Raw genomic sequence first — 24,455 nt, forward strand, 5'->3', positions numbered from 1 at the left:
TGTTAATTAAGTAAGTATAGGTAGAGGTATGTATGTAGAGAGATGTGACAGTTGTACATACTTACATATGCGTACATTAGTTTGAAATTTGTCAATGAACATACCAACTGTGTGAGGCTACTGGATTGTAGTTGCCGTTGATTTTGTTGGACTCTATAACGAGACTTTTGTTGGGGGCTATCGAACGCAGTATACTTAAAACCGCAGATAACAAAATTGAATGCTCGTAAATATAGTAGTAATTTTTTTTATTATCAGAAACGTAACGCAACTGGAAGTTTTTCGAAATAATTAAGCGAATAGTTTCCCGTAAGGGTGTGCGCTATAAGTACCATTAGGTTGTCCACTCGGGAGGTTCCAACCAGTATTTGCAGTATTTTGGTGTTCAGAGGCACTACCAACTAATGAATTTCCGGTATGGGTTCCAGCTACCAGAGTACTACCAGGAAGGCCGGCATGCCAAGTGGGATATGAATTAGACCTATTATTCGCCTGTGGGAGGAACTCTCTACTTACGCCGCCTTTCCAAATTGTAGAGTTTGCTGAGTTGCTTGACGCCACCCATCCGGAATTAATTGGAGCAAGTTGTCCACCACCGTTGTTTCTAAATGGTTCGGATCTGATTGGGACATTTTGTGTCGAGTTACTTCGCTGTGGGGACCAATTTTTTAGATAAGGTGCAACCGGTTGTGGTTGTCGCCATCCGGTTCCCTCAGAGATGCTTCGATTTGGTTGCTTTGCGGCGGCATAATGTAGATTCATGAAACCGGGCACTTGAATATGAGGATGTGACTGATTATTATTTAGCCATGGTCTTTGGCATTGTGGTTGCCAGATGTTGGGATTGGTGTAATTTCGATTTCCAATCGTTTGACTGGGTCGGTGCTGTGTTGTATTATGCCGCCAAGCCGTGGAATTGTGACGCTGTGACGAACCGTACCCAGATTGCGGCAAACCGTCTATGTGGTAAATCAAACAAACGCAGAATAATGCTGTAATGAATAAAAAGGCGTTGCCGTTATAAATCGCTAAAACCAATTGGGCTTACACTGTAACAACACTACTGAGGCTTACTTTTATTTGCTGTTTAAAGTAATATTTTCTTATGATAGCATTTTAATAATATCTTAAAACACTTGTTGAGTCATTTCCATTTTTATTTACCACAATATTTTTTTTATGTAGTAAACCAGAAATACATATGTTGTATCACATTTCTAGACCACCAGTTACACTTGTTTCCCAGGATGAAAATAAGGCTACTATTGGTATTAAAATTCTTACACAAATGCAACGCATTGCCAAAATTCTCCTAATACTTGTATATTTTACATCAGTATTTATAACACGTACCCAATAAAATTTTAAATTCGCTTGCACAGTTCATCTTAAATTAATTTTTTAGTGAGCAACTCGCAGATAATGTGCTCGGGATGCTGTTAACTACTAAAATATTTGTGCTCAAATCAGTGGTTTTTTAATTATAATGGCTTTTAGATTACAAACATACGTAAATGCCTGAATCCATAGATAAGAAACTACCCGATAGGGAAATCTACTATTTTAGAATCGAAACTATCCGCTTTAAAACTATCAAATTCATCAAATGTTTTGAATAGTTTCAGAAAAGCATGAAATTCGGAATCTCACATTATTCCACGAGTAACGGTTAGTTTTTCAGTGTATATTTAAATATCGAGCTTGTTACAACTATGGTCAATATGGGCCATCAGCCAGTCGTCCAAGAAAGCAGGCACATGATCTTTGTTTGTATCAAAAAACTAACGCTAGAATAGATTGTTTGCTAACTTAAAAGCTGTTGGATTTTTGGAAAGCAATCGTTAACGTTATTCAGGGCGTTCTGAGGATCTGTTTACTGTAAATCATAAGAGAGGGACTACAGCCTAATTCATGACTCATTTGCGAAAGAACAAGGAAAAAGTACCGAGGCAAATTGTCCATAAAGTTTTCCACCAAGGTAATCTCTGTCGGCTTCTTATCTATTTAGTTGTCTGTTGTCGTTCTGAGCACATATATTTACTTAATTACGTATGTTTATTTATTTTATGTTTTGAAATTACAGTGAAAGTTTTTCATTAGGTCGGCTCTTATCTGCATAATAATAAATTATTCCTAGAAGTGAGTGAAAATGCAATTTTGGTGATTATAATTTTGCTTTTCTTCTATTTAGACAAATTTGAAAAATGCACCAAAGTCTTTCCGTTTCTTTCTCGTTTTCTTTTTCGTTTTTTTACTAGTTAGCAGAATTTGTAGAATCAAGCGAATATTGGAAATATATTTTTTTATTTTAATTTTTTATTGCTTTCAGCGGATTTTTAATTTGCTCGTATCTCGCTAATTCCTTATGTATGCTTCTAGATTGCAGATTAATCTCTTATCTCTTCCAATTTGAACGCGATGATATTATTATTGTTTATTTTACTTTCCGTAGGCGATTATTAGAGTTTTCTCAATATATATTTAACTCGTACGTGTGTATGTATACTCATATTTGAGGATGCATGTGCGATGATACTCGTGGATTTTGCTTTTGGTGAGCGAAAACAAATTTATGTATTTAAGCTTGCCATTAGATAGCGAACGTTTTTATAAACTACAAGTATGTACATAGCTATAAAATTCTATTTGTTTAAAAAATGCCTTTATTATGTAGTTCCTAATGCTACGAGTTATATATCTTAGAATGAAGATAGTGAGGCCAGTTGTTCGTAATCTCATATCGAAAAAACTCCACAATAAAAAAAAATTAACTAGGTATTCGCGTGGCTTTGATGAACGGAGATCACTGGTAGTTCTAAAGCTTAGCAAATTCTACCTTTTGCTTGTGTGGGATAAATAAGGTGTATCCTAATAACAAATAAACATCATATTATGTTTGAAGGTTATTATGTATATAATAAGTTCCCTTAGACACAATACAACGTTTCGAATGATCAACCAACGCTTGCATATTTTTTTAAAAATATTATTTATAGGATTGTTCTTTAGCAGATTGAGTGGCTGTAATATCATTATAAAATGTTCCTTTCGAGTTCGTTTTCAGTTTTGGAAATAGAAAATAGGCAGATGGTGATAGATCAGGCGAATACGTAGGGTGGTAGACGAGAGAAACCCGTTTTTTCATCAAAAACTCGCTCCCGTTTTTGGTCTTGATTTAAGGCATGTGGAAAAAGACGCGCTTTCTTTTAACGAAATCTTTAGTAAAAAGTCTCCAAATGGTTTTTTTTTATTCGTATATAATTCCTCAGCCAACATTCTCGTGGTAAAATTTGCATCGATACCAATTATTTTACGGACTTTTTCCACCAATGCAGCACGGTTAGGCTCTTGGACAAACTGGCCTCTGCTTGTCGTTTAAGTCGGCATGACATGTTTAAATCGTCTAAGCCAGCTATAAACTTGAGTAAGACTCATACAATCATCATAATACACTTTTTTCATCAATTCGTATGCCTCAGCGATTTTAATACATCATTTTAAATTTGCTTTTGTAAAAATGGAACAATTGCACACTATTTATTTTTTCGAAGTCGCGGTAAGTTTAACATCCGTTATCCATGAAGTTATACGCGTTTGAAAGAGGATAAATTTGTCTTTTTTAAAAGTCGATTATTTTTGGGACACCCTTGTATTATAAAATTACGAGCCGCTATTCCATGGGACTCGTGCAACTTCTTTCCGTATAAATTCATATCGTAAACGTTTATTGCCGTTAAATCTTGGTCTAATTTTCTTAGTGTCAAACCAATTCAACTCCTTTTAATAGATGAATATTATAATATTCGTCCTTCCGGTTGACTTCATTTTAATACATATTCGTATACGTATAGCGTCTACCAATAGGGATGATGTGATTTTGACAGCTCGTGGCGGCCATGTTTGTTTACGGATTTGAGTCAAACTTTGCCAGTGTGCTCAGTAAGATTTGTCATTTCATCATGTCAACTTTTGTCCGCCGGAATTTCAGGAAATCGATGCGGACGATCTCTATTTCCAACAAGACGATGCGCCGCCTCATGTTTGACGTCTAAACATGAACACGTTGCGTGCAAAGTGTGGCGACTCGTCAATTTCGTAGAATGGCCCAGTCAAATGGTCGTCAAGAGCGTGCGATTGCACGCCTCTAGAATATTTTCTCTGAGGTATGTTAAATCAAAGGTTTACGTCAATCAATTCGAAATGCTGCACCGGGTCATCGAAAATTGGCGTAAACGTTGGCCGACATTTTGTTCGAATAATAAGTGGCATAAAATTATCTGCATAGCAAAAAACAAAAAAAAAAAGAACCCATTTTGACCAATATTGAGTGCTTTATTTTATTTCATTTTAACATCAACGTTTTTCACTTTATATCGGTCAGTGAGAGTATGTTTTGCTTGCTTGTATTTCTTTTTTAATGATATTATCTTTTTTTTTCTAATTTTCTTTATGAAGTTTGACTAACTTTGTAATGGTTTTAAATTTTGTTTTTGGATAAATACTGAATTTCAGTAACCCAATTCGAGGTGTATAATATATCAGCCCTAAAGAACATTGCATATTTTTCATCATTCATCAAACTAATAGTGCATAACGGCCAGAAGTCTGTTGGAAAGCAGGGCATCAGTGGAGAGCGTTGCCAGAACCAAGCGACTATATTTCTACTGTGTGCCTAGTCACAAAGGCATCAGGTGCCGGATTAATTAACCTGAACTAAAAGAAGTAAATAAGTTATTTTTCATCTATTGACAATTTGTATTGTATGATTATAGAAAATTTGTTTCAACCCATCTGAGAGGATTTCCTAAGCAAATTTAGCTGTAATATAGTACCTATACCAGTATCTCTTTTTATATTTTCCACCTATTTACCATATATTTATAACCAGTTTACTGAATTCGGAAAAGATTTAATTAATAACTCAAACAGAAGTTTACTTTTTGACGCAAAAAATATAAAAAACAGGTATCACCATATTTATTGACTGTTGGCGAATAGAACAAGAACATTGAATATTTAAAACAAATTATTATCAACTAAATAGCTATCACTCTGTAAATAGTTAGAGAGAGAGAGCAATTGTACAGCAAATCAGTTCGGTAGTTTCCAAAGTACCATATATAAAACGTATACGTATCTTCAATAATGTAGCTACCCACGTTGCATTGGGAAAAGACCCTCGCAGGCGCCGCGCCGCACTATTTGGATATCTGCAGAGATGAAAAACATCATAATTATGAGATTATTGGTATGTTTGTTTGTGTAAAAAATTGATTTGACGACAATAATAAATTGTTCGGAGCTTCTGCTTCTTCTTAGCAATATATGATAAGTGAAGCGTTCTACAAGTTTTCATGCGCCCCCGAATTTTTAACCATTTTCATAGCGTTGCCTGTCTTAGATGGGCCGTCTTTGGCAAAGCCGTATATTAGTGTTTCAAATATTGCTTTGGTCGGCGTGGAATCCCCGAGACTACACGTGGTAATCACGCACTCAACAGATAAACAAAACATTGAAAACACTGGACGTGACTTGAACCCATGCGTGGCTTGCAGGCCTTGGTGCGAAAGTGCCCCATGCGAAGTGATGGAGTGGTTTAAAGTAAAATTTCAATGACAAAATACAAGAATTGTCAAGGTAACGCAGCAGGTGAACACAACAGGTTCGATTTGTTTAATTACATGTGTGTATTTATGCATGTGTGTGTGTATCGTTACGAATATGCAGATGAATTACAGTGAAGATCTTGTTCTTTTATTTAAATACAATTACACATACAAAGCATAAAGTGCGTAATTTCAGCGTACACACACACACATGCATTGATCGCCGAGAGTGACTCACCTGCCCCGCATTGTCGTGCACAATCGAACTTCTGCGGATTCTGATATTGCTGCTGATTGCTCGCACAAACCGGATTGTACTCGGAGGTGGTGAGGCAGCTGCCAAAACAATTCAAGAATTGGGGCGAAGACGTCGTCCGCGCTGTAAACGGTGCTATGGTTGCAACCATGGGTTGATTGTTTATGAAAACGACATTTGGCGCAGCATTGTTGTTTGCCTGTTGACCGTTAGATGGTGATGGTGATGGTATTGTAGTTGTTGTGCTGGTGAGTGTTTGCCCCCTATCATTGCTAAATATCAGCGGTTCGCCGGGACCGGGGCGTCCCCACTGCGGACGCACAAAAGAGTTCGGTCGAAAATTAAAGTCCATTGGTGTGAAGAAAGTATTGTCGCCACCGAAGTTGGAGAAAATTTGACGCTTGAGCCGTTGTCTGCTGCTGGCTACCACTTTCTGCTGCTCTGTGGGTGCGCCGTAGGCCGGAACGGTTAATATTAGCACCACTGCGTGATAATTAAGGAAAATTTTACAAATTATTAACAAAATATTTGGTTTTTATTTCATCATTCAGTACAAACCTGCGTGAAGGCAACAACTATGTGAAAACAACATTTTGTTGTTGCTCAATATAATACTTGCAGGTTGTCTTAAAATCTTCACACTTCCATAAGCCTTGCCCGACTGCTTTGCTGCTCAGTGCTCCACTGTGTATAAGTAACATTCTGCTCAGCGAGTTTAAAGAGCAACTTGAAAAGACACTCAAGCGAGCTTTAACTGCCGAGTCAACTGGAAATATAGAAACAAGTTAGGAGACGTATTCTTTACGCATTTTAATATGCTTCATTCAAATATGCAAATGGATATGAAGGCATGCTCTCTTTTAAGCTTGCATCAGAGACGTACCAACTTGTGAATCTACATGAAAATGCCCATTGCCACTCAAGTTAACGTCTGCAGTATCTCATCTCAGTATCTCAACTTGAACTTGACTCAGTATTCAAAGCTTATACATATGTGTGTATATATATATAAAGATATAGAAATGCAAAGATTATTACGATTTAATCGTATCTGGTAGTAAAAACTCAGTTCACTAGAAGCAGCAATTAAAGCTCAAAATAAGGCACCAATATACATACTTGTATATATCTCTTAGTAAGATATTCATAAATATATAAATTAATTGCTGCTCGTTAGTCTCGGTAAAAGTGTTGAACGGCTGAACCTAGTATTGGCTGATTTTGGTTTTGAAATCTTTGTGGATGTCCAGGAAAAGAGTAAATGGAAAGACATTTTCTTTACAGTGCCAAGGAGAAGACAAACCCACTAAAGGGATTAGGGTAGTAAGAATTTTCAATTAATCACTTTTTTGCAAAGCATTTTCGTTAAGTGTAATATCTTGAAAATATTCTCTGAAAATTTCAAGTTGATCCGATAATTACTTTTTCAGTTATTCGACAAATAACAAAGAGCGCTCGGGCACTTCAAAGCGCTCGGGAGCTCTAATGTGAAACTTTAAATGCGTTTTTCTCAAAACTGCTAACAAAACAAACTTCTATGTTTTTTGAACTGGTGACAACTGTTACTCGATAACCGCTCAGTAGATTTTAATGAAATTTTTACAGCTTTTAGAATACATGATAAACTCGGGCCTTATCGAAGGACTTTTTTTTTAATTTCGACTTTTAAGATTTACCAAAAAACTAGAAAAAAATTTCCTGAGGCCGCTATTTTGTTAATTTTTGAAAGAAAAAAAGTTTCGATCAGGTAAAGGACTATCTACTTATAAAACTAATTTTTTATATCCAATTAATTTTATACTTTTGTAAAATAACATGACTTTATGGCAAAAAAAATTACAGAAAATTCTAATTTTTTCAAGCCTCTGACTACCCCTAACCCCTTAAGCCGGGCACACTTCTCGTGCTGTCTCAGCAAGAGATAGATAATGATGATATTCGTATCAGTATGTCAGAATTATGTTTTTGAATGATAGAAAATTAAGTAGATAGGCTAAAAATGTAACGAAAACACAGTAGAATTGAACGTTTGCGCCAATACAGCGCTCCTGTGAGCATGGAACGCTCCGCAAACATATTATAGTGCCGACAAAGCAGTAACATTTGCACAATGCACCAGCGACTGAATTCCTGGACTGATAGACTTGAATTTTCACACGACCTTTTTAGATATATTTGTCAGATAATGATCGATAGAACAAGATTTCGTTAGTTTTTTTTCTGATTTGTGTGGATATAACCCCCTAAATGAAATGCAAAACTGATTATTAAGAAAACAAATTTTATTCAACTGAAGAGCTGTAAAAGTGATATTCCCCTTTTCGAGAAGAGGATTATGTGCGCAATTGCATTTAAATATCTAAATATGTGTAATGTTATAAAAGATAGTTGTTTTAAAAGTTAAAAATAAAGTATAGTAGTTATAACGGGTGCTCGTGTAAATCACTTAAGCAATGTGAAGAATATTATATGAGGTGGCTGTCAGTCGTGGTTGAGGCATAGTAGCAATTGGTGATATGTGTTTCATTGAATTCTCCCATTGTTTGTAGCTGGAAGGACGTTTTTGCCAACCAATTAACGCTGCAATAAATGAAAAAGGTTTAATTTATTTTTTAAATAAATTTTACTTTTCTGCATATTAGGGTGATCTCTATTTGTAACTTTCCAAATATTTAGAGGTTGCAACTATTAAATGACTTTGAACTGATTAAGTTAGAAGTGAAATTTCTTATAATAATGAAATGCTAAGCACTCTTTTTATATAATCTATATGAAAAATTAGAATTTTGTTTTTTGGTACAAAAAAAAGTTTTGAAAGCGCCAAATGAAGCATCACCCTAACCAAGGTATACAAACAATTTGAGGTTTTCGGAAAAGAGGTGTTGACCGCTCTCTTGTTTCTATCTGCCGTTGGTTGGCATGCATTTTCGGAACTCTGAGGCTGCGCTGAATTACTGACTTCAGCTGACGATGCTCGCTGACTATATGAATTTTCCGCTTTCTGTAGGCATTTTAAAATATGTGTTTCACTGCGTTTACGACCACAACGACATTTCGCTAGCAATGAGTTGTACATGTCCGGCGAGACGAAATATGAGTCACCATTGCCCGTATATTTGTAAGGGCAGAGATCTGGATTTAGAAAACAAAATCATCATAATTGGTTTATAGCCTACAATTTACAAACCTTTGTTTCTCAGTATATCGTGCAGCTGTTGATTGACCTCGTTGTGATTGTAGAACCTGTTCAACTTTTCATCGCCAAGTTTAGCCCATTTCTTCTGGAAATTGCGACGCGCCAAATGTTCTATTCTCGCCTGTTCTTTCCTATCGATATCGATTGGGAGCATATGTACATACATATCATAAGTAGTAGCATTTTATTTTATCGAAATTTTGACTCTGAATTACTCACCCAATTCCTAGTTGTTTAGCGGGATCCATAAGACACTCACTGCTAAATTAAACGACAAGCGAATAGAAAATAAACACTTATTTCAATGGTTTAATGTCTTTTGCAACGATTGTTGCCAACGACAGCGTTTGATTTATTTTGGTTGCCTTAGATGCAATGAGTTTGGGCGGTTTTATTTTGTTTCATGCAACCACAGAAACTAATTTGAAAATGTAATGATTTGTAGAAAGGATCTACGTATAGTTGCAATAAATAGTTCAATTCAAAAAAACAAAAACACCACAAATTTATAGAAAACGATCTTTGTCCCACGGAATTGCAAATCGTAAAATGGCTTTTTTGATAATAAAAACATGATATTTTTACAAACGAAATTCAAATTTAAATAAACGTCAACGTTGCGTGAACATGTGTGATGTCGAAATGAGAAAGCCTAGTCTTAAAACTTTAAGTTTTTTTATTAACTGAAGATTTGGGTAAAAAAAAGTTTTGTGCGCGTTAAGTACCACATGCATTAAATGAAGACCAAACAAGAAAAAACCGAAACTATAATATCTCATATAATAAAATAAGTTTTCCATACAAGCACTTGATACCGATCGTTCAGTTTGTATAACAGCTATATGCTATAATGGTTCCGTCAAATGCGCAGCATCTTGGGGTGTGAAGGATGTGTGCAAAATTTCGGATCGATGTCTCAAAAGCTGAGGGACTAGTTCGCGTGTATACAGACAGACGAACATGGCTAAATCGACTAAGCACGTCATGCTGATCATTTCTATTTTCACAGCTGGAAACCAACATGAAATAGGTATTTTATGATAATATTGCCGCCATTCAAGCAGCCATAACCTATGGCTAACCTATATAATTAAACTTTTTATAACAGTACGCCCACATTAAAACATTATCGTAGACAACGGAAGTATCAATAACGACATTGAAACAATCTTTAGCACATTGTTTGGCTCCATACCGTTGATTTATAACAATTCTTAGAAATAGACGAAGTTGTTGGCAAGCTTGCTCTTTATGGACTAATACAATACTTACATTTGGAGATATGTGAATGAAAACAAATAATATAAGCACATACATATTTATATTTATATATATATTATATATTGTTTTTTAATTTTCAAGTCTTTATTTAATTTATTTTTCACTTCACTAGAATTTGAATGTTTTTCAGTTGAAACTCCGAACGGACATCGAAGATCTGGCGATTACTTTTCAATTGCTGCATGCTTTTCATTATATAATTAAATGTATTGATTTCTGTATGTATATAGATTTAAGTGTTTATGTTTGTATATATGCATGTATATTTTGCATTTTGCTTTAATTTTTACATTTCTCTTTTATTTCATTAATATATTTTGTTTTTCAATATTCGACAACAACAATAATAATAAGTAGTTAATATTTTTATACACACAACTGCAACCTACGACTGCATATACTATACTACATACTAACATATTTATATATTCTATATGTCAGTTTCCTCTGTGGTTTGTGATATTTTTAAAAAATTTTGCTAATATTTTTTTTTAGTTTCTCACGCTTACGGCGTTTATGCGCTGATGTGAGTGTTTGAGTTGATTGAGTTGAAAAGAAAATGCTAAAAATGCAAAAGATTGTATTTTGATTAAGGGCGGATAATAAGCGGTATTTGCAATGTTTTGTTTTGTGTTTTTTGTTTTTAAAATTAAATCCTTTGCTGCATTGCAACTCTGAGCTGCAGTGAAAACATTTTCCATGAAAAAAAAAAATCGCGTTTAACAGAAAAAAATGTCTATACTCTACAGTAATATTTACATTTTGTTTTCGTTAATTTTCAATTTATTTATTTATTTTTTATTATTAGTTGGAAGGTTTGCGCTTTGCGCCGAAATAATTGTGTTTAGAATATAATTTTTTCTCAGCCGCCTTAATGGCGGCTTTTGTGTGTAGCAATTGTTTCATGTTTTTCGCTGTATAATTTTTACTATTATTATATTTTATTTAATGCATTGAATTTCGTTTAATAACATTAGCATTTTTTGTATTTTATTTAAAATTATTTATTGCATTCAATTTTGATTTCATTGAGTTGATGTAAAATATTTTATTTTTCATATTTTTGCATTCTGCATCTTTACATACATATAGGTATGTATATGTAATACCGTGAAAAGTGGCGCCCGGCTCTTGTGCTTTCGTTACAATTTAACACCCAACAACCCGCTCCAACCGCATTTTAAAAATAATTTCTCGACTGGCTTCTCTCTTATACAAACTATTTACATTCTTATGGAATTTAAAATTCTTTTGCTTAGTTGTAGTTTAATTAAATTAATTAAGATTACTTTTTTCTAGTTTCAAACATTAAAATATCAGTCGACGCTTGGAACCGCCTCACGTGTACACTCTTAGACAGCTGTTGTGACTTGCTGGTCGCAGGGAAGAGCTTTCCACTTTGACTTGCCTGCACTTTTCGACGCCAGTGACTTACGTTTACTAAATTTCACTTGCTTAAATTCAAATATCGAATACATAAAAGTTCGTAAAATATTGATTTCTTTCTTAAAGTAGAAAATGATTGTTTCTCTTTTAAGACTCGACCATTCTTCGTGGTGGTCCATGGGGTTTAATCAACAATTTTATTTTTTTTTTATAATTTTTTTGTTATTTTTGTATATATTTACTTAGTGTTGTTGTAAAAGAAAATTTACATAAATATTTACTTACTTTCTTGTTGCATTTTTTGATTGCAACACATTCGTTTACTTAATTATTAATGGAGGTAGTTTAAATTAGGTTCAAAATCTGAAATCAACTTTTCTTTTACGCTCTTCATTTGCAATAATAATATAATATTATGACGGAAATGTACGCACTCCAGTCGAAACCCGAAGAAAGTGGAGTTCTATATACACACATGCATTTACAGATATTTGTATTTCCAATCGGAAAAAAAGATTTGGAAATTTGGGACTTCATTGCATTTTAAAAAACAACAAGTAAAAATTACTAAAATTATATATATGCATATGTTACTAAGCAAAAAACTATCTAATAATATATCTGATTTTATTAAACAATGTTATAATTTCAGCCTCTCCATAGCTTTTTAAACGGTACATGCATCAGCGAGGCTTAATTCGTTGAATACTGCCTAGACCTTGGCTGAGCTATGACTGCTTTTATAAAACAGCTATATCTTATCAGATCCAGAGTCTTCAAAACTATAACAGATGATTAACAAATATCGCCCGAATGAGTATCATTGCATTTATAATCTCCCACAATTGACAGGTGGAGTAGACGAACGGAACTGCCTTTTTTCATGCAAGATATGAAGTAATATTTTGATTATAAAGATTTATTTTTCTTTATAAATCTATGTGTTGATATTCTTTAAAAAAAAGTCAAAGATATAACGGCAAATCAAAGTGAGTCCATTTTTATTGTTCGTTGGAGTTTTAACAAAGGCTTCGCGTAGCGACCAAGTGGCATATATAATATGTAAGTACAAAAACATATACAGTTATAGGTATGCAAAAAATGATGCAGTTGTCGTTGTTCAGTTATTTTTGCTATTGCTTACTAATTTTTGAAGTGTTGGATAGATAGGTATATATTATATATGGTATATACAATGTCATACTTATTCGGTTTTAAATAAAAATGTTGATTGAATATTCTTTAGAGTGGATATTTCGAGATGAATTAGTAGCATAACGCTATTTAAGAAGTTGTCAGTTTGGACTTTCCTCGGTACAATTTTTTGTTCTTTTTTTCTTTGCTTAGTAGACACATACGGTTTAAGTATTGTATTTTCAAGTCACATGCATTTATTTCGCCTTAGTGGCCATGAGTTTTTACTTGCTGCTTTTGGGTTATGTTTTGAATATGTTTTGAATTAAGTTTTTGGGTTTGGGTTTGATATAGTTTGGTTCATGTCACAAAATGACTATCTTTTGTTGTCTAAGACATTTTAAATATTTGCTGCATACCTTTGCATGTGTATTTTATTTTGTAACTTCATGATTTTTTTCTTTCCTCGAAAACCAGCCTCGTGTTCAAACTTTTTAGTAAATACATATATCGTAGTATTTTTACTTTTGAGGTTATGTAACTCTGGCTTTTCAGTGGTATTATTTTTATTAGACATCAAGAAGGGCTAATGTTATTTGCTAATACACAATTTTTTCTTTGGCAAAATTACCATTAGTTTCTTTTTTTTAAAGGTAATGCTGTCAACTTCGAAAAGGAATTATTAATGGTGCCAAAAATTATTTCGTTAAATTGTAATTAACTGAATTTTTATTGAATTAATTTAATAGCTAAACTATGTATTTTTATATACATTTTAATACCTTTTTTTACCAAAAAAAAAACAATAATTTTTTCCCTGCTCTCAACCTCTTGTAAGGAAGCTGGCAGTTCTTTACATTTTTTTTTTTTTTGTAGTATTTATTTTAATATAATTTGTATTTAAAACTAAATAAGTTCAATTATGATAATTTTCGCTAAATATTTAATCTTTATTTTAACTATAATTGATCGTTCGACGCAATATTTGAAACCATTCGTATAGATATTTGGCGAAAAGCGAAGAGTATGTCGCAAATGAGGGTGGGAATAAAAAATCAATCATTGCTATTTTCTCAATTTTAAATATTAGAACTATGCACACGATTTCTTTAATTGCGAAAACTTGAATTCATATGTCGATAGAATTCAATTCAGTATTAAAAAAATTTCAACAATCGTTGTTAGTGTAAAAAATTAATATTTGGGATGCAAAAAAAAATTAATATTTTCGAAACGAGCGAATCTTTTTTTGAAATTAAAATTTTATCTTAAATTCAACAGAACAAAAAATTTATATTGAAAATTATATATTTCCGAATGCTTTTACTTTTCAATAAGAAAAAATGTGTAACCTCATTCAAATTTGAAAAAATATATATATAATAGTATATTAGCAGTTATAACATATGGTATAAGTTTACAAAATTTTTTATTTTATTTTTAGACATTATAGATAATAAAATTTAGATAAATTCCCTCAAATCTGCTCACACGAATTATATTTTAACGGTCTTTATTAAAAACTAAATAAATAAAAAACAATTAATTATTTAAAAATTTTAAAGTTTATTTTTGCTAACTGTTTGTTGAAATTAATATTACAGCTCTGCATATATTTAATATATAGCATATTTAATTCAGTTTATTTTATTTAATTATCCTTTTACAGCTACTTTCCGCTATTTTAGACTAATTAAAAATCCATTTATCCTTTAAATAATTTCTTCTTCTCACTTACACTACATACAAATAGTATGTCTACTTATATGTAGTATGGACAAGGCTAGTATATTAACTATGCTAGCGTTAAGATTATTTACACTTATTGGATTGACTTAAATTGTAATTTATTTTAGATTAATCTTTACAAATTAAAATCGTTTAAAAACACAACAGTATACAAGGGAAAGCTGAGAATGTATGCGCAGTGCGAATACTTTTTACCTCAATGTTCTGCCAGCGTTATTCTTAAATAAGTAATAATTTTAATATAATTTGCTAATCAAAGGCAATTGCACACACGCATAATTAATTGAGAAAAAAAGTCATGAACACAATTCTACACATTTTTCCGCTTTGATTTTTTTTTTTTTGGTTTCGAAATAAATTTTTGCTTAATTGGCTAAAATAAATTTTGAATAGTTAAACAATTAATTTAAAAAATACAATAAATTGGATTAAAATTACTTTAGGCTTCGAATAATCGTAAACTAATTTAGCTTAAAGCAAATTCACAAACAATTTTTTTAAACCTCAGCTGGCAGAGCGCTTTTGGCGACAGTCAATTCTGCTTTCAAGAACCTATCACTCAAGCGTATTTATGTATGTATATAGTATACCGCGGTGAGGCAATGCATTTCTCATTTTCGTTTTCCCTTTTCGCTGTACTGTTGCGTTTGGAAATGATGTGAATACAAAATTCATGTGAAACCAGTGTTAAAGTAGTTTCATGCTCAAATTAAATAGATTTACATAACTGCTGAACATACAGACATTTGTGTGTATGTGCAACATATTGCAGCGACTATATACTATGAATTTCCCCCTTGGCCCCTAGGCATACGCATACAGGAATTTGTTGCTAGTTAATGCACAACTTGTTCACGCTGCGCCGTACCCGTGTCTTTTATCTACTTCTCCTGCCTCACCACACTATGCCATCTTCGCGATTTCGATGCTAGCAACTGTGGTGTTTGCAACGGCAGCCACGCGCCGCTATGTTGTTGTATTCGACGTGCACGTGTTACAGTCTTTATTATTGCAGTTGCAATTGTTGTTGTCCGCAAGCGTTGTCGGTGTGCGGGAGCGTGGCGTCATGCCGCCTGTCGCCGCGGCCGTCAGCGGATAGCAGTCCATGGCAACCAGGCTGCTGCGGCTGCTGTTGCGCTCCGCGGCGCCGGCAGTAGCCAAATTGCAGCTGCTGCTCTTAAGTGATTGCAACGATGTTGTGGGCGTGGCGCTTTCGGCCACGATGCTGTCTAATAGTATTTGCTGCTGTTGTTGGTGCAAGCGTTGCTGCTGCTGATTGTGGTGATGATGGTGGAGGTGGTGATGGTGGTGGTAGCCACCAATGGGCACTGTCACCGAAAGTGGCGGTGTTGGTATGCGCTCGATTGCGGCGGGTGTGGCTGTGGGCGAGACGCCGATTGTGGTCAGTAGTTGTGTGCTGGTCGCAAGACCGGCCGTTATGGAAGGTGGTGTGGACCCTTGCAATGAGCTGGCACCATAACTGCAGGCAGTCGTCTTTAGCGATGACGCAGTCGATATGGGCATTGATGCTAGGGGTGTTGATGCGAGTGCCGATGGCGTTGAAGATGCGGATAGAGCAGGCGATAGAGCTGCTGCTGCTAGGGCTGCGCCACCAGCTGCGGACGCTATCGATGACGTTGAGGACGATGTCGATGCGGGCATGGACGTTATAGACGCGGACGTGGGTAGCGAAGAGCACGCCGACGTGGAAGAGGATGACGATGCGAGCGCTGTGGGCGATTTGGGTGAGCTTTTGCGCGAAAAAAGCTTTGTGATCACGTTTGGCTTTGATTTTGGTGGATGTTGCTGTTGTTGTGGCTGTGCTGTTGACGTCGCAGGCGAAGCATATAAAGTTATGTTGGAGCCGCTGAGCGCTGACAGAGCATTAAAATTGTAGGATGATTGTTCTGGAACGTCTTTTATGGTTTTATTCGGCGGAGGTTTGATGTAGGAACGCGTTAATTCAGATTGCTGTGGGGAAGAGGAAAATCGCGATTGAATAATGTTTTGTAAACATATGAATGCATTGCAACCAACCTGATAGCTTGCGCGTAGTTGCATGCTGCGATCCTGACCCCATTCGCTATCCGGTAACGGCACATGGTGTGGGCAACGTGGCGTGCGCTGCTGCTTCGGCTGCTTTGCCTGCTGATAGTGCTGATGGTGGTCGATGCTGTGACTATTGCAGGAACTATTGCTGCCACAGGAACTGCCCGATATGCTGCTGCCATAGCCGCCGCCGGCGCCACCGCTCCCGCTGCCCATGCTGCCGTACTTAAGGGTGGCCGCCTCGATTCCGCCGCGCATGAAATTGCTGCTGCTATTGCTGTTGCTAATACTTGTTGTGCTGCGTGCGGGCATGTTGCCATTGCGCGCACTACTTGCACTGCTGCACGCTGTTTGCTGTTCTTGTTGTTGCGCTGACATGCGCTGGTAATGTTGTTGCTGGTTATGGTGGTGTTGGTAGTGTTGTTGGTATTGGTGATGATGCTGTTGCTGATGATGGTGGGAATGTTGATTGTGATGCTCTTGATTTAATAGTTGTTGCTGCTGTTGATTCTTATTGCCACTACTATTGGCAGTGGTCATACAAGCGCTCGTACAGCCGCTGCTTACGTTGTTGCTACGGATCACAGTTTCGCTACGTACTAAAATGTCTCGCGCCGGCAGTGTCTCCACGCGCATTCTACAGCTATATTGCCCTCTGTCAGAATGAAAGGGAGAAGAAGCAGAAGGTACATAGGTTAGTTTAACGCCTGTCACTCATGTCTGTGTATGGATATGCGTATGTGTGTGTTTGCATTGTCTTATTACCTGTCGTCAGGTGGTGAGTTAAGTGAGGTGCGGGTCGGAACGCCGAGCCGCTCCATTCCCGCGTAGCCGGCAGTCTGTACCGATAGCATCTGGAATGAAGAATAAAAAACTTTTATAAGAAATATTGTTATAGTCGAATACAACTAATTTGCAGCAATATATGTATATATATATGAAATATATTGATATTAAAAAATCTTCGTGCATTCAACGTAAAATTTGCTGACGTCATTAAACGTTCACAACTGTTTTGTCGACAAAAGCTAGACTTAGGAAAATGCGTAACAATTTTACCTAATTTTACTGTTCAGGGACATAAAAACTCCCTTTGATATGACAGCTGTAAACAAAAAAAAGAAAACTTTGCTCTAAGACTTTTAATTTAAGTTTTAAATATCCACACGCGTGAATAGAAGTTTTGAACTCATGCCTTGCAATTTATAAAATAAAATAGTAAGCGGTTTAGTTAGTATTATTTTGTAATAGATTTCTTTGAATAAAAACACGAAATGTTTTAACTTCACTTTATTTGAAATACTCGCGTACGTCGAAGCCTGCTGCTGCACTTTCCTACCAACAGTAACTTTCTAGGTATAATAAAAAGGACAAAAGTAAGGCACAGTTGGCACTCTCAAGCATTTCTTACATACATTTATAAAATATATATACATACATACGTATATGCATAAATAAACGTACAGTATGTAAGCAATGCACAAATACAAGTGAAATGCAGCGAATGAGAATAACACGTTTCCTAGAGGCTTTATTTTGCTTTTATTTCAGTACTGTTTCTTAAATTTTTCTAGCCGGGCAGACTGAGTGTCTGAGAAGACGACATCGCCGGTGATGGTGACTGTGACTGCAACGTGGTTTGTCGGTTATTACTATTCCTCCTTGTCTGTCTGACTGCGTGTGCGTGTGTATGTTTGTTCATATATGAGTATGTGTCTTTTGTTGTAGACATCTTGTGGGTTTTTGGCTTTCTATTTGTTTGTCTGGCAACTGTATTACATGCGCTAATGTACATACATATGTATGTATGTGTGTGCATATGATTGCACCGCCATCTCTACAGAATAGCCACTTTGTGGGATGGTTTTTACTTTTGTATTTATTTTTATTTTTTGTCTGATTTTTGTACATTTTTTCACCACTTCAGCTGGGCAGACAGCGTGCTGACGCTGCAGTCGCCTCAGTTGGCGGAATGCCAAACGAAACAATGTATAAAAAACTGTAGAATACATATGTATACATAAATAGAAAACAACTAAAAAATTTAATTAAATAAACACCTAGAAATACTACGAAAGTTTAAAGAAGACACATTGGTATGATCCCGGTAATTGACGCAAAAGTAATTACACCAACAAATATTATATATAAATACAAAGCAGCAGAGATAGCTACCGAATATTTGGTTTCGAAGAAACAATATATAATATTAGATTTTTCAGCGGCATCAAATACTGTTATTTATGGCTAAGCACTAGGGTTTATGGGCTGTAAATATTTCAATAGTCAGACGAAACTTTTAAAATATCGAAATTTTTTTATAAATGAATTACTTTTTTACTGTATTATAAAATATTTTGCGGCAAAGTATGCTGTAGAGATACTATTACGCAATACATGTACGTATGTATATATGAGAGAGAAATCTACATACCATGTTTTAAATAAATCTCACTCAAGAATTCGTGCGCTTATTCTTTTGGCAGCAGCAAAATCATAAAAAAAAACTAAAAATGAAATAATATTTGCCCAAGTATTGGCAACGAAAAATAAATCCACAACATTTTTCGCTCAGCAATAACAAAAACCAAAGCCAATACGAAAAGAAATAATTCAAACGTCAGACAACACTGCCCACCACCTACGGTGAGTCACCATAAATTCATGAATGAAAAACTTTTTCGAAAATCGAAACAGGAAAACGTCTAAATTGAATTAAATATAAAACAAAATTTCCAAATATAATTATAGCAGGCGAAATATGCGCGTATATACATATGTACGTACATGTATAAATGTTGGTGTGTTACATACACATACAGGAGATTTATTCATTGGAGGCCTTCTGTGGCCCAATGAAATACCTTTGGGACCTCAGCGCATGAATAAGGAAGACATTTTTTTTGCAACTAATTTAATGCACTTAAGTAAATAAAGAATTATGGGAATAATCAAGCATTCTCTGTTTGGAATACATATGTAGTTGACCACATAACCTAACTGTCACGAATAAATCTAGCGCTAGCACTGCGCACACATGCCCGCAGGAGGTGCTCGTGTTTCATGTTTCGCCTTTCGGATTTGTTTGTTTTCCTTTACTCTTCGCTCCTATTTTATTTTACTTCACTTGGCTACCCGCGCGCACATATACGCAGTGGCCTACAAGCCAGCCAGTCGACGGTCAACCACCAGCGGCGCGGCTAAGGCCTGCCAACCAACGGTCAGACAAGCAGCCAGACGGCCAGCCGGACATTGCACATAGCCACATAGATATGTATGGCCGGTGCCGCGTAGAGTCAGCATAGCACCACAGCTGTGGGCAGACAAAACAAAAAATACCTTAACCCCTTTGCACGGCACGCCGCACCGCCCCGCCCATAAACGGTACTCGCATTTTGCAATGACTGCTACTTTGCTTGTTTGCACTGTGCGCTGTTGTTGTTGCGATTGTTGGTGGCTAAACTGTTGTTGACTAGGCATTTATTTATTTAAGTTTAATGTTATTTTTTGCTTTTCGCCTGTCTGCATTCTCCGCCGTTATTTTTATTTTTTCCCTCGAAATATTTGTGTGTGTTTCATAGCTTTTTCATTTTGCTAAATTTGCTTTTGTTTCCTTGAATTTTTTGTGTAGAAATGTTAACGTAATTTAATTGTTATTGTTACTGTCTGTTGCAATTACTTTTTTGTTGTTATTATTATTATTTTTTGTTTTAATTTCTACGCCAAGTGGGTTGTTTAATTATTTATAGTGTTGTGGCAGACGCGAAACACACTTTCTAGAAATATACTCATGTATTATAGACAAGTATTTAACAGAAAAATACATAAATCTATGCATTATATGGTCGGCAGTCAATTTAAAGTTCGAGATGAGAACTATCCAACTTCTCAAATTTTCAACTTTACTTCTCAATAGTACGTCAACTGGAATATAGGCGTGCAACTATTGTGCTCAACCCTAGTATATAAAAAAAAGCTTATAATACCTTTTGTTTCATATTTATTTATCGAGAATTATAAATTTCCTCGAATGAGATTATTCTCACGATTTGTAGTTAAATAATTAACTAAAAAGAAAATAATAATTTTTCTTGTATTTTTCGGGGTTATAATCTAAAATGTTGTAGCGTCTTATAAAACAATTAAAAATAACGGAAACTTTGCCCTGCTTGCTTGAAAAATTTTGACTACAAAATACATATGTGCATATTTACATATTTGAGTTGCTCGACTGACCCCCTAAAGCAACAGAGGTCTCTAACCGATGACAACTGGTTCGGCAGGGAATTTAAAAGGCAATTAGTTTTCACCAGATCACTGACTTGATTAAATGTGTTAAAGGCGTTACTCAAGGCAATAAAAGCCCAAATAAAATATGGTAAATTGTGGTGTAATTAAATTTTAGTGAGTATTTGAAGTTAATTTTGAATTTTTTAGTAAAATTACTATAAAAAATCATATAAAACAGTACATAAGGGTATTTTTAAAAAAAATATGTTGTTTGTTGTTTTATATTTATTTTTTTTGTTTTTTTTTGAATGATATTAGAGATACCAAATCTGGCGGAATGTCAATGCAATTTAAACAACAACACAAACAAACACGTTTGAAATTGCATAAGTATATTTTTTAGCAATCATAATGAAATATTATATTTACATACATATGTATTTGTACCAATATACATATACCTATATATATATATATATATAAAATAAATATATATGTATATTCATTAAACAGTTCATTTATTGCGGTGAATGCCACTGTCACTGCTTTGATTTTACTTTGGAGTCATAATGTGTTTGTTTGCGTTAAGCGGGAACATGGTAGGTCGAGCGGTGTGGTGGAGACGAAGGTGATGCGATGACGCAGTGCCTCGCTTATGTTGTTTTTGTTTTTGCATTGACTGTTATAGCTGTTGTTATTATTGCCTACGTGCTTGCATACAAGCACATATGTACATAAGTACGTATATCCCCACATGTAATTGCCGCAGCAGCTGGATCCATGCACTTGTTGTTGTTGGCGTTGTTGCCGCTGCGTTTTTACTCGGTATATTTACGACCAATTGCTCTTGTTGTTTGTCTATGTTGTTGTCGTTTGTCGTCGGTTATTATTGCGCTTACAAGTATCACGGCTATTGTTGTTGCTGTTTTTGTTGTTTGCAGTCGCCGCCGCTGACGGTTCATTATCAAAATGTGCCAATTAAAGTTCAGTGGCATTGCATTTTGTGTCAACGTCGCGAGCATTTGGTGCGTCTGCGCTCTCTTTTTTCGTGTTTTGTTAGTGCTATTGCTGCTGTTGTTGCAGTTGGTTTTGTTGTTAGCGCTGCTTGCATTGTTTGCAGTTGCAATTCGTAATCTTTAGATGTGGCGAGTATGTGCTACCGTCACGCAGTTAATCGCTTAGTGAAGGGGTGCGGGCAGCGGGTGGCAGACAAACGATTGGTCGGTGGGACAGACAGACAAATAATCGCGCCATCGCCAGTAACCATCAACAACAGACGATGTGAACGCATATACCACCACACAAGAGACTGAGTGCAGTCTTAGGTTGAAATGCAGGGGAGTAAGTGCAGGGGATGCCAATGTGCACATGCACATGTGTGCCCATAATAGTGCTGGTTGAAAAATAACAATAGACACAGACATTTCAGCAATAACAACTAAAATACTTCCCATTTACACTTGTACACATATATTTAGTTTATATATACATATGTACATATATATTTTTAACGAATTTCTACGCGTCTAATGTGTTTTGCCTGCCAGTGAAATTTGTGTACAAATTCGCTTGATAATATTATTCTTACGCTGTCTTTAAGATTCACTCACTAAACCCAATCGAAATATTCTTATTATTATATATTTATTATTATTATATATTACATTCAAATATTTCAGGATAACTTTAATATTCTGAAATAAAATGCAGCAAGCATACTCAGAGGGTATATCCGTTGAACTCAATTTTAAGAAACTTGTATCTTTATTATTATTATTGAAGTTGCTTAGAAATAATTCAAAAAGTTTAAAAACTCATAGCGGATTCAACTTTGTGTACATAGTTTTTGGAACAGATTCTTGATTTTTCAATATAAAAACTATAAAATAATAATAACTAAAAAAATGTTTGGTACTCACTTTTATAGTCCATTAACATTGTTTTGGATATTTAGAAGCGATTAAAAAATAAAAGTTTTCAATGGGAAAGTTCATCATACTGAGTTTTGAGTTTTCAAAACTAAAATTTCAACAAAAAATTTTCGAAACAGGGTGAACTCAAATATATGTAAAGTTTCAATCTTGAGCTTGACCAATCTTTGGATTCCACGATTTTAATATGAAATGTATTCACTATAAATAAAACCATATACTACAATAAATCTTATATATATTATATATAAAAAAAACTAAAAAACACGCTCGATATACGAAAAATATGGCACAAAAAAAAAGTGCTAAAAGGACTTTTTAACAGCAAATTTTGTTAAATTAGCTTCAGCGCACAGTCGGTAAGTTATAGGTAAGGCAAGGTGCTGATTTACACTATGTCTCACATTACAATCGATCCGTGATTATATATTGACCGTAATCGTTGAAGTTTGTGATTGTGTACTTGGAAACGTGATAAATAATCTAATATAATTAAATTACACCTTTGTCATAGCAAGGCGTGGGCGGGGTCTTCTAGTTCATTGAGAAATGTAAATTGAAAATATATTACTGCAAACCAAGATCTTTTAATTCTATAGGGTTTTCTGCGCTCCAAAATATAGGCTATACATGCCGTGCAATGTGTAGACCAACATTTAACTTAACTTAGAGTTGAAAAACTAATCTCAAGTGCTTAAAAAATTATTAGTAAATAAGAATATGTAATGGAACGAACAAGGTTTAGGACATATATCCTTAATTAAAAAATCCAAACGATGAATTAAGCATTTTATAATGTAATAAAATTTTATAATCATTGTTGGGGAAGGGATTGGATAATGTTAAAAAATATTATTTTTGTGGTGCACCCTGTACCCATTTATTTTAACGACGTGCATATTTCCCGTTTATACTAGTGCAGTTTATTTAAAAATAATAATATATTTATACATACATACATATGTATATACTTGTTCCGTTCACTTGTTAAAAAGTTGCTCAAGGGCTTAAACCGGAATTGCTGGCAACACACATACATACCTACATATGTGCATAAATGCATACGAAAGTTAATAGGTTGTTCATAGCAATGGAGATATTTGTTTTTAAAGTTTCATGAACACACATGCATGCATACAAACATAATGTATACTGGCATTCCAATGCTTTTTGCTGCATTGCGGTCACGTATTGCTGGCAATGAAAAAAATTGCACTAATTATTTGACGACATTGAAGATTAAACTAAATTGAGTTGTACTTTGAGAGAAGAGTAGGAGTGAATTCGGAGAAAAAGTTACGATTTGCATTGAAAGCTTAACTAAACGCACACATACACATGTATTTTATATACTTAATATTCATACAAATATTTATTTATCTTTTTTTCTTATGTATATGTATAGCAAAAATGCTTTTCAAATTTTTTGAGCCTATATGCAGTGCAGATTTAACATGGATGACAAACAATGCACGCTCAAGTGGCATGCAACATTTTGCATTGCGTCTGGTCAAAACAGGATGTTTTGTATTGGATTACATTGGCTGCGCTAAATATCAAACAACAGACGGTTATGCAGATATATACATATGTGAATATGCATATTATATATGTATACTATAAATGTGTACAAGTAT

General features: G+C 34.8%; 4 protein-coding genes across 4 annotated transcripts in view; all 4 read right to left on the reverse strand.

Moving 5' to 3' along the window:
* Positions 1-231: 231 nt before the first annotated feature.
* Positions 232-1,477, reverse strand: LOC106620871 (uncharacterized). Its single transcript, XM_014239523.3, has 2 exons — positions 1,354-1,477; positions 232-992 (listed from the first exon to the last, which is right to left on the reverse strand). The coding sequence occupies exons 1-2, from the start codon at positions 1,385-1,387 to the stop codon at positions 292-294; spliced, it is 735 nt and encodes a 244-aa protein (XP_014094998.3). The 5' UTR covers positions 1,388-1,477; the 3' UTR covers positions 232-291.
* A 3,455-nt stretch (positions 1,478-4,932) lies between these two features.
* Positions 4,933-6,548, reverse strand: LOC106620745 (uncharacterized). Its single transcript, XM_014239349.3, has 3 exons — positions 6,421-6,548; positions 5,845-6,345; positions 4,933-5,210 (listed from the first exon to the last, which is right to left on the reverse strand). Exons 1-3 carry the CDS (start codon positions 6,452-6,454, stop codon positions 5,152-5,154), a joined length of 594 nt encoding a protein of 197 aa, XP_014094824.1. The 5' UTR covers positions 6,455-6,548; the 3' UTR covers positions 4,933-5,151.
* A 1,578-nt stretch (positions 6,549-8,126) lies between these two features.
* Positions 8,127-9,608, reverse strand: LOC106620748 (uncharacterized). The gene is made up of 4 exons (XM_036372372.2): positions 9,278-9,608; positions 9,050-9,189; positions 8,719-8,994; positions 8,127-8,442 (listed from the first exon to the last, which is right to left on the reverse strand). Exons 1-4 carry the CDS (start codon positions 9,304-9,306, stop codon positions 8,309-8,311), a joined length of 579 nt encoding a protein of 192 aa, XP_036228265.1. The 5' UTR covers positions 9,307-9,608; the 3' UTR covers positions 8,127-8,308.
* Positions 9,609-14,470: 4,862 nt separating this feature from the next.
* Positions 14,471-24,455, reverse strand: part of LOC106621398 (pneumococcal serine-rich repeat protein) — a 143,862-nt gene continuing 133,877 nt past the window's right edge. Inside the window, exons 3-5 of the mRNA XM_070111720.1 lie at positions 17,423-17,511; positions 16,646-17,312; positions 14,471-16,579 (exon numbers count right to left, since the gene is read on the reverse strand). Coding sequence (XP_069967821.1) covers positions 15,575-16,579; positions 16,646-17,312; positions 17,423-17,511 — 1,761 coding nt within the window. The 3' untranslated portion in view covers positions 14,471-15,574. The remainder of the gene's footprint in view (positions 16,580-16,645; positions 17,313-17,422; positions 17,512-24,455) is intronic.

Source organism: Bactrocera oleae, chromosome 6 (assembly GCF_042242935.1).
Source record: "Bactrocera oleae isolate idBacOlea1 chromosome 6, idBacOlea1, whole genome shotgun sequence".
Classification (NCBI taxonomy): Eukaryota; Metazoa; Arthropoda; class Insecta; order Diptera; family Tephritidae; genus Bactrocera; species Bactrocera oleae.